General features: G+C 43.9%; 1 protein-coding gene across 1 annotated transcript; it reads left to right on the top strand.

Annotated features, from left to right (window-relative positions):
* The first annotated feature begins 922 nt into the window (after positions 1-922).
* Positions 923-10,059, top strand: cmtm6 (CKLF-like MARVEL transmembrane domain containing 6). The gene is made up of 5 exons (XM_028011452.1): positions 923-1,057; positions 2,954-3,077; positions 7,371-7,547; positions 7,625-7,723; positions 8,551-10,059. Exons 2-5 carry the CDS (start codon positions 2,961-2,963, stop codon positions 8,713-8,715), a joined length of 558 nt encoding a protein of 185 aa, XP_027867253.1. The 5' UTR covers positions 923-1,057; positions 2,954-2,960; the 3' UTR covers positions 8,716-10,059.
* Positions 10,060-10,590: the final 531 nt, after the last annotated feature.

Raw genomic sequence — 10,590 nt, 5'->3', positions numbered from 1 at the left:
AACCACTCGGACTATTTGCTGGATTTTTTGACGTGGGTGTCAGCTTCTCTCAGACTTTCTACGCCTTGGATCTGGGAAAACTCCCGTTTTAGAAAGTTTTATTAGATTTCAAGACACTTAGACATCTGTTCCTGTTTCTTTAGTTGATCAAATGTTGAACTTTATAATCTTTCAGTGCAGCACTAATCAGTTAATAATGTAAGTTTTCTCTTCTGTTGTATTTCAGTTACAAAAAAAATCACTTATAAAAGATCTTCGGAAAACAATCTTTTATTAGTTGTTCGGTGACTGTCTAACTGCACACAGTTCCAAACTAAATATTTAATTTAGTAAATATTATATTTATTATATTTCAAACTATTATTTTTAGGTTGGAAATTAAATGTTTAGTTTGGATGCTAAACATTTAGTTGAGAACAAAGCATATAGTTTGCCAACTAAATATTTAGTTTACAAGTTAAGTATTTCGGTTGTAGATTAAATATTTAGTTTGGAACTATGACACTTATAAATGTTTGAGTTACACGGTGAAAATATAACTGTAAACCGTTACATATTTCATCTGGTTTTGGGAGAAATAGGAAGATTTTGGGATGTTTTTTGTAAAGTTACATAGTCAGAAAGGTTTTGGTTTAATCCTTTTATAGGAAAAAAAAAAAGAGTTATTTTTCAAGCCGTTTGTTCCGTCTGTTTTCCACCACTAGATGTCGGTGTTAAAAACCAGGTTTCTTTTCTCATCATAAATCAAACTTAAACATCTTAGTCACTTTCTTTCGACTCTTTGACCTTTATTGTGGATGAAAAGTGCTGATTCTTGTGTTTAGGGTCGGACTTTTATACCAAAAGTACCTCAAAGGTAAACTGTAATTGTTTTAGACTTTACAATAAAGCGACGTCGAAAACTTCCGGTAGATACCGGAAGTTAAGTTTTGCGTTACGTCGCAGCTTTATAAAATTCTGAAACGCGGAAGTGGCTCACAAACAAAGCCCAGAGGTGACGGAGTTAGATTTAAACGGTAAAGTTCATCTTTCCTGCGAACTGGGAGACAACACAGCCGTGAGTTTTATACATTTAACGTCACGTATTTTTTAAATTCTCATTTCCTCATCTTTTGGTTCAAAAAGATAAAAGTTAATCACGTTTAGGCCGCTGAAGTTGATGCCGAACGTCTTCAAATTCATTGTTTGACATGGAATTAAAAGTTTAAAAGTACATTTTTTCTTAGTTCTGATAATCTCAGTTGTGTTTTAAAAAATCTGTCTTCATCTATTGAGTTTAATCCCGTTCTCCTCTCTGAAAAAGTCCACATCCGCTCGGATCACTCCCATTCCTTCCCTTGGCTTTGGAACCAGATCCAGCTGCTGGACCCATTAAAACAAAACTTTTGTCGGATAAAATTCGGGCCGAACTTCCTGCAGGACTCCTTACTTTACAGACAATTCATAAATCCTCTTTTTAAATGTTTAGTTTGGTGTCTACCAAAGTTTTAATTTAAATTGTCAGGTTTTACAGATGGAGTTTGGTGGAGATTAAGTTTCCGATTTTCCCAGAAAGTTCTGTTCAGGTTAAATGTTTAAGATCTGCTCTGATTCGTTCCTGTGAGATAAAAAAAAAAGTTTTGTTCTTATATTTCTGAATCACGTTTGGTGTTTTAAACCCGAGATGATGGGAAAGTTTGAAATTGAAAACATGGTTGCTGTTTTTCACTTTCACTTGCAGCGAAAACAGAAATCCCCTCCAAATGTTTGCTTTTGGTTTTATCTGGAAAATCAAAGCTAAACTCTGGTTTTCATCTGAATGTTGATGCTCGCATAAAACCCCAAGCAGAGGTCAGACATTTCCCTGCAGCTTCATTTAGTTCTACATGTAGAGCTCCATGATATTAGGAATAAATGGCATTAAAATGTTGAATATTGTTATAATTATTGCAGTAAAGTTTGCCCAGGCAGGATGCAGACGTTCAGTCTGCAGTCCTGTCGCAGCAACATGCAGCATTATTCTAATAAATATGACCCAAAACATGCATTAATACTGATGTTGTGAAAATCCAGTCGTCCTACAGATGTTTTTATTTAGAAATCTGTGTCTCATTTGATCTTCAGTTTGGTTTTTCTGATATTTTCTGTTTTATTTATAGATAGAATTGAAGCAAAAAAGAGTCATTTGTGTCTCAGAACCGGTTTTGGGTCATAAGATCCTCAAACTTTCTGGTTCTGGATCAGAAACTTTCACATTTTTACTTTAGTCCCAATGTACTTGGTCCAACTGTTCAGCTGCTGTTTCTGATCTGGACCAGAACAGGGTCATGCTTCAGCCTGTGGTGCGTTCAGTGCCTGTTGGGAACATTTAGCTCCAGAATTTTACCAGTTTCAGCGGTGCGCCCAGTCGTTAGAGGAAAAACAGAAGTCTAACGTGGGCGTCGCTCTCCCGCCCCCCGGGGGGTAACGTGGGCATTTTAAGACAAACGGTTTCTGTGAGAAAAACTGGGCTTCCTGCTGCTCATAATTTGTGATATTTGTGCATTAATACTGATGTTGGCGCGTATTTCTGTGTGAACGAAGAATAATTTGTTTAAAACGCTCATCATGTTGAAGCTTCGCTCTGACTCTTCGGGCTCAACCTGATGTCTGCGTTCACAGCTTTACGAAGTTTATTCAAACGAATCACTCATAACCCCTGCAGCTATTCTTCATGAGAAAAATGGTTTTAACGTAGAGAAACATTTCACTCATCATTTAGATTTTCTTCTGTTTTATCATGTATTTATTTTGACTTTGAAGTTTAAATTTCATTTCATTGAAACTCTGTGAAGACATTTTCAGGAGGTTACACGTCTCTTCTGCTTCACATACAGAACTTTGTTAATTAATGGTGCAGTGTTGGTGAGCGTTGGCTCCAACAGAAAGTGGTCATAGATCTGGACTCTGATGCGTCTTCCTGTTCTGTCTCCAGCTCCATCATGGCCAACGAAGTTTACGCAGCGACGACGGTTTCTAACCCAAAAGCGCCGTTCTGGCTCGGCCCGGCGTCGGAGCATCTGAACATGCCGCGCTTCGCCCTGAAGATCCTGGAAGTGGTGAGGTCAAAGTTCACTGAGCTGTGATTAACGCTGTCTGGACAGAACCTGCCGGGTCCTCTGGTTCTGATCAGGCTACCTTGGTTACCGTGCTGCTGGGGCCGAGGTCCAGATGTATAAACACAGCTGGATCAGAACCAGAACCACTGAGCTGAGTTGGGTACTGTTCAGTTCACTGGTTCAGTTCATCGGTTCAGTTCACTGGTTCGGTTCATCGGTTCAGTTCACTGGTTCGGTTCATCGGTTCGGTTCACTGGTTCAGTTCGTTGGTTCAGTTCACTGGTTCGGTTCACTGGTTCAGTTCATCGGTTCAGTTCACTGGTTCAGTTCATCGGTTCAGTTCACTGGTTCGGTTCATCGGTTTGGTTCACTGGTTCAGTTCGTTGGTTCGGTTCACTGGTTCGGTTCATCGGTTCAGTTCATCGGTTCAGTTCACTGGTTCGGTTCACTGGTTCGGTTCACTGGTTCGGTTCACTGGTTCGGTTCACTGGTTCAGTTCATCGGTTCGGTTCACTGGTTCAGTTGTGCTTTGTGAGTCTGTTTTCTTTCAGTTCTTTTCTGTTGTCTGGAGAAACTTTGCAGAACCAATTGATCCAATTCTGTCAGAAATAAAATCATAATCAGATTAAATCAAAACCTTTTAGTTTCAATCTGAATGTAAAATAATCCAGTCTGGATGGTTCCAGTGAAAGGTTTTGTGCATGTTCCCAGTACTGGACCAGTTCCCCAGTCTGCGTCTGGTTCGCTGGTTTCCTGTTGTTCACTCCACGATGCTCTGAACCCGTTGCCGTGGTTTCCGAGGTCGGCGCTCCCTGAATCACACTTCCTGCCACTTCTTCTTTTTCTTCTTCTCTGAATCCTCAGTTGTTGTCACAGGAAGTTGCCGTTCAGCGGTTCGTTTCACGCGTTGCCGCCTCTCCCAGTTGGCAACAAGTTGCTGAAACTGTCGGCTCAGAGTGACGCTGAGGCCAGAAGTTTACATACCGCCAGTTAAAGACGCAGGCGGCCATGTTTTATTGGTTCTGGTTCGGCTCGGGATCGTTTCTATAAAGCTCAGAACATTCTGGTCCTTAAACGCCGCTCAGCGAGGAAGACGGATCAGCGCCACAGAACCACGGGTTGCCTTCCATACATCTGCTGTGAAAACAGGCGGTGGCAGCATGATGCTGCGGGAGTCAAGAGGAAAAAACATTGGAGCAGAGCAGAGCAGACTTTTCACCTAGTGGGCCAGAAATCATTTTAAAAACTAAAAATATCCTTTCATAGAATCCTGGTCCTAGATCCAGAACTTCTGATGGTTCTGATCCAGTTTTTTTGTTCTGGGCTCATCTGAAGCAAAATGTTTAATTTCTTCTTCGAAATAAAAGCAGAATCTGGGTCAAAGTTTTGGTTTCCTCTGTGGTTACCATGGCCACAGAGGAAACCAGTTTGATTTTTAAGTAAATTCAAGTTACAAGTCAAAGTTCTGGCCGTTAAAGTTCAGGTCCGGTTCTGGTTCTGTTCTTCAGCAGGAAGCTGCAGACGGAGAAGTGAAAGTTCTGCAGGACCCGTTTGTCTGCAGTCAGCAGAACTGCTGGCTGTCGCAACGGCGCCTGGGAGGGCATCCGGGCCGAACAGAACCGGCTGCAGAAACAAGATGTACAGAGCTTTGGACCTCCATCTGACCGGTTCTGGTTCTGTAGGATGGGTCCATCCAGAACCTTCCTCTGGTTCTGTGTTTGGTGACCTGACCCGGTTCTAGCGGCTCTGCAGCGCCTCACACTGGACCCGTATCAGAACCGGACATCTGACTGAGTCAGGAAGGGATCAGAATAAACGGATCAAATCTGCAGAGTCAGCACTTCCTGCTGCAACCTTTCACAATAAAATCCTTCCTCTTTCCTCACATCCTGGGTCCAGAGGCTTCAGGGGGAAAGAAGGGCAGGTTCTGGAGGTTCTGGAGGTTCTGGAGGTTCTGGAGGTTTATTACAGAAGAAACTCTGCAGACAAAATCAACAGAAAATCAACCAAACAATAAAGGCTGCAGGAAATAGAAACTAATGTAGCAAAAGCAGCAGCAAGTCTGAAACTGGACCCGGTTCTGACAGTGAGAGGACATGAAGGACCTGGAAGACATGGAGGACGTGTCTCTAGCTCAGCTGGTCATGTGACGTGACGAGGCAGGACGAAGGTTCTGCTCCAGACCGGTTCTGCAGCTTCTAACCCAACACAGAGCAGAGGCTCCGCCCCCTTCAGGTGGAGGACATAGATATATATACAATAGATTTATTTTGAGGCAGCCTCTGGATGTTGTCTGGCTGTAATGTTTTAGTTTCTGCTGCCGCCTTTCGTTAGTAACTCCATTAAAACCAGTTTAATCTCACTGGTTTCAAACCAAACTCACTATGAACTCAGGAAGGATAATCAATCGTTTCCGTTAGCGGCTACATGCTAGCCTCACTGCAGAACCAGGAGAGGCTTCAGCTCCAGGTGACCAGATTCACATCATCCATTTTCTTCTTGTCCCTGGTGGGTCAGGAGGAGCTGCTGCCTGTCCAGCAAATGTTTCGGGACGTTTAGAGCATTATGTAGGTCTCAAAGGCACAGTCTTAGTGTGGCTTAGGTCGTATTTGACGGATAGGTCTTTCTGTGTTGACATAGATGATTTTAGATCATCGTCTGCTCCTTTATTGTGTGGAGTACCGCAGGGCTCGATACTTGGACCTCTTTTGTTTTCTTTATATTTGCTTCCCCTTGGGTCAATATTTAGGAAACATAATATTGCTTTTCATTGCTATGCGGATGATACACAAATTTATGTGCCTCTCAATCGTAAGGGAGTCAATACAGTACCAATTTTAATGGAGTGCCTTGATGACATAAAAACTTGGATGGCTCTGAATTTTTTGAATTTTAATGAAAGAAAGACGGAAGTTATTATTTTTGACCCTGGTACTACCTGCAAGTCCACTCCTGTGGATTTGGGTCCGCTATCACATTACGTAAAGCCATTTGTTACAAATTTGGGCTTTGTAATGGACGCAAATTTTAAGTTGGATAAACAAATCAGTGCCGTTGTGAAAACGAGCTTTTTCCATTTGAGGCGGCTTGCTAAGATTAGGAATATTGTACCAGTGGATTATTTTGAAATATGAATCCATGCTTTTATCACAACACGACTGGATTACTGTAACTCCTTATATGTGGGTGTCAGCCAGTCTTCTTTGTCCCGTCTTCAGCTGGTCCAGAATGCGGCTGCTCGGCTCTTAACTGGATCGCGGAAGAGAGAACATGTTACCCCGATTTTATATTCTCTGCACTGGCTGCCGGTACATTTCAGAGTGCATTTTAAGATTCTTTTATTTGTATTTAAATCTTTAAATGGCCTTGCTCCCTCCTATCTCTCTGAGCTGCTACATATACACTGTCCTCCTCGAGCTCTTAGATCAGCGAGCCAAATGAACCTGGAGGTGCCGAGGACTTCCAGGAGGCAGAGAGGAGACAGGGCGTTTGCTGTTGCAGCTCCCAAACTTTGGAATTCTTTACCTATGTTGGTAAAACAGGCCCCCTCTTTAGCAATTTTTAAATCTGCTCTTAAGACTTACCTTTTTCGGTTGGCCTTTGATTCGGTTTGAGATGCTGCTTTTCTGTATTTATCTGGGTATGTTTATGTATTATATAGAGTGTTTTACGTCACTGCATTGTTGGTTTTGATGTGTTTTAATTTTGATTTTTATTTGTTTAATCTTGTGATTGTACAGCACTTTGGTCAGTGGTACTGTTTTAAAGTGCTATATAAATAAACTTGCCTTGCCTTGCCTTGCCTTACCTGTCCAGGTCAAAGGGCAACACAGAGACAGACAGGACAAACAACCACACACACACTCCTAGGGAGAATTTAGAGAAACCAATTAACCTGACAGTCATGTTTTTGGACGGGGAGGAACCCGGAAGGAACAGAAAGACCCGGGTCGGGAATCGAACCCAGGACCTTCTTGCTACCAGCGGCGCCACTGTGCAGCCACCAGATTCACCTGCGTAACGTAAAATTTTCACCTGAACCCGTTTCTGGACTGAAACGCCTCAAAAGCCCAGTTTGAACCAGAACCGGGTCCAGATTAGAACGAACTCTGTCCCTGTCGCTCTCCGCCATGACACTTCCTCTTCCTGTCTGTTTGGATGCCGGCTGATGATGTCATCAACTGGCATCACCATGGTTAGCTGGTAGTTTACAGATCAAGATGGCCGCCCTTACTGGGCCGGATACATCACATAACTGTGGTTCTGGTTCTGATGGTTCCGTTGTGTCCCCAGCTGCTGTCCCTGGTGGCCTTCGTCCTGGAGGAGACGGTGTTCACCTGCCTGAACTGCTCTCCTCTTTACTTCTTTGAGTTTGTGAGCTGCACAGCCTTCCTCTTCACGGCGCTGCTCCTCTTCCTCCTCTCCACCACGCTGCACAGCAGGGTGGGCATCAGCTGCTGGCCCAAAGTGGTAAGGTTCTGCTCTGGTTCTGGTTCTGTCCGTCCCTGTTGTCTTACTACAGAAGTGATGATGTTTCTGTCCTGCAGGACTTCCTGTACACGCTCCTCATCGCCGTCTTCTTCTTCATCGCCTCCATCGTGTTTGCAGCCAACAACGGCAAAACGACGGTGGAGGCCGTTGCCGTGGTGAGACAGCGTCCCCTGTGTCCCCCATCGTCCCCATCGTCCCCCTGTGTCCCCCATCGTCCCCATCGTCCCCCTGTATCCCCCATCGTCCCCCTGTGTCCCCATCGTCCCCCTGTGTCCCCATCGTCCCCCTGTGTCCCCATCGTCCCCCTGTGTCCCCCTGTGTCCCCCATCGTCCCCCTGTGTCCCCATCGTCCCCCTGTGTCCCCATCGTCCCCCTGTGTCCCCCTGTGTCCCCCATCGTCCCCCTGTGTCCCCCATCGTCCCCCTGTGTCCCCATCGTCCCCCTGTGTCCCCATCGTCCCCCTGTGTCCCCCTGTGTCCCCCATCGTCCCCCTGTGTCCCCATCGTCCCCCTGTGTCCCCATCGTCCCCCTGTGTCCCCCTGTGTCCCCCATCGTCCCCCTGTGTCCCCCATCGTCCCCCTGTGTCCCCATCGTCCCCCTGTGTCCCCATCGTCCCCCTGTGTCCCCCATCGTCCCCCTGTGTCCCCATCGTCCCCCTGTGTCCCCATCGTCCCCCTGTGTCCCCCTGTCCTCGCCAGTCCTTCCTGTCTTCGGTCCACCAGATTGTCAGGAATTATTTTCTTCATTATGAGTGTAAAGTTGTAAAATGTTAAAAGATTTTTCTGGAATAAAATAATAATAATAATGATGATGATGATGATGACCCTCAGACGACCTTGAAATCGTTTCTGTTTCGTTTAGAAACTCTCTGACTGCTTTTTCTGATCTGAAGTTTTTTTAAATGAAATTCAGTTTTTTATTTTTGTAATTTTCTGACTTTATTTTTTTTTTTCTTGCCATTTATTTGTCTCTCTGTCTGCAGGTTTTCGGCTTCCTGGCCATGGCGGCGTTCATCCTCGACTTCATTGTCTTCCTGAAGGTCAAAGGTCATCCCTTCCAGGGCGCTCAGGCCCCGCCCACCACCAACGGCGCCGTTCCTCCACCTGAAGCCGAGAAGCTGAACGGAGACGCCAATGGAAAGGCGTAGGACGCGGCGCCGCCTGCAGGGGGCGCTCCGCCAGCCAATCAGAGCCGCCTGAGACACAAACTGGTTTTTATTCCTGTAGATTCAGAACCAGCAGACACTAAACCAACCAAACCACTAAACTTTGCTCCACTGGGAATCACACGCCTTACTGGTTCTGACTGGTTTTTACTGGTTCTGACTGGTTTTTACTGGTTCTGACTGGTTTTCTCTCACTCTGCCAGCTTTGCTTTTTAATAGTTGCCTTAAAATTCAGGATATCTTGTAGAAACGATTTAAGCTCCTTATTAACTTGCCACCGTTTCTGGATGTTGTTTTGTTTTGTTTCTTTTTTTTTTATTGAATTTTTCTGTAAATTTTCAGATTTTTGTATATTTGTTTAGGAAGATTATTTTATTCCCTGAAGGAAGATGAATGTTTATTTTTCTAAATGAATCAGACAGAAAGTGTTCAGCTGCACATTTATGTCCAAATGAAATATTTCTTATCAATCATCTGCAGATTTCACTGAAATCAGGAGGAACCTGAAGTGAACCGCCTGTCGCTGTCCAGCAGGGGGAGCTCTAGTCTGATTTTAGTCGTTTTCCATCATTTTCCCTGAAATCAGTTACTTCTGATCTGAAACATGAAACGGTTGAACCTGTAATGTTCCTGCAGCCGATGGGATTTTTCTCCATCCTGCTGGCAGCAGCTTCATGTTTCTAAATGTTTCTGCTGCTTACACAGAAACTGATCATATCAGATCTTCGGTTTGGGTCCGGGTTCAACGTTTGTCCTGCTGTTACACTTTCAATCGTCTTAAAGGAAACTACTTCCTGTCAGGCTGAGGGAACCACTTCCTGTTTTTATTTAGTAGAAAACAACAGTTTCAGTCTTCAGGTTGATCTTCAGCTTTTTCTGCCGTTTTGTAAATGTTCAGTAATCCCTCAGATTAAACCGTTTATGCTAATATTTTTGGTTTTTTTATCTATATTTTTGTTTTTTTCTCCATATTTTTGGTTTTTTTCTCCATATTTTTGGTTTTTTCTCCATATTTTTGGTTTTTTCTCCATATTTTTGGTTTTATGCCGTAGACTGGAGAGGACTGCAAGTGAAAGGAGAGCGGTTGTTTCTCCTCCTGGTTTAGTTTCTTCCTGATCGACCTGAACATGTTTGAATCTGTTTTATTGACAATAATCTGTGTGACAATCATGTAAACATACAAATACTAGCGGTTTTTCTGTCAGACGATCCTGTTTGTGTCGGCGTGTCGCTCTTCAGAGCCAAATCAAATGTTTTCTATGATTTATATGACCTGTAACTTCCTGTTTCTCTGTTTGCTGCATTTTAATAAACGTTTTAACTTCATTCATGTTTTGCTTCCTGTTCAAACATCAAAACCACTTCAGCTCTGCAACAACTGCCAGGCTCTTAATTTGAAAAGCTGTATTTTGTGAATTACTACTTCCTCTAACTGGTTTAAAGGGCCAGTGTCATGTAAATTTTTCCCTCATCAAAACAAACCTGGAATGTTGCCTTGATTTAACAAATCCTTTGATCTCCATGGCAACCTGCTTAACGCCTGGATGGACCTAGCCCCGCCCCCGGGACGCAGCTCCTCCCCCACACAGCTCCTTCAGACTAGCCAGCAGCAATTAGCAAACAGCAGCTGAGCTCATTATAGGAGCTGCTGCTCAGAACGACGCTGGTAGAAACTTTAAAGGGTTAATGGAGGAGCCATGTTGGGATGACTTGCTGGAGGCGGAGCTTCAGGAAGAGCAGGAGCTTCTTAAAGAGACAGGCCCAATTTCAAGGTGTTAAATTAGGAAGTCAAATTTCTTTAGTAATTTTTGATATATGCATTATTTTCTCACTTCTGAAGGTAACATAGTTACGGTG

The sequence above is a fragment of the Xiphophorus couchianus genome, chromosome 3, assembly GCF_001444195.1.
Source record: "Xiphophorus couchianus chromosome 3, X_couchianus-1.0, whole genome shotgun sequence".
NCBI lineage: Eukaryota > Metazoa > Chordata > Actinopteri > Cyprinodontiformes > Poeciliidae > Xiphophorus > Xiphophorus couchianus.
This window is presented reverse-complemented; position numbering and strand designations above follow the sequence as displayed.

Excerpts from the sequence above, each read along its gene's own strand:
- cmtm6 (XM_028011452.1), top strand. The coding sequence starts at position 2,961 with ATGGCCAACGAAGTTTACGCAGCGACGACGGTTTCTAACCCAAAAGCG. Across the intron at positions 3,078-7,370 it reads CCCTGAAGATCCTGGAAGTG|CTGCTGTCCCTGGTGGCCTT; the intron begins GTGAGGTCAAAG and ends TTGTGTCCCCAG. Across the intron at positions 7,548-7,624 it reads TCAGCTGCTGGCCCAAAGTG|GACTTCCTGTACACGCTCCT; the intron begins GTAAGGTTCTGC and ends TCTGTCCTGCAG.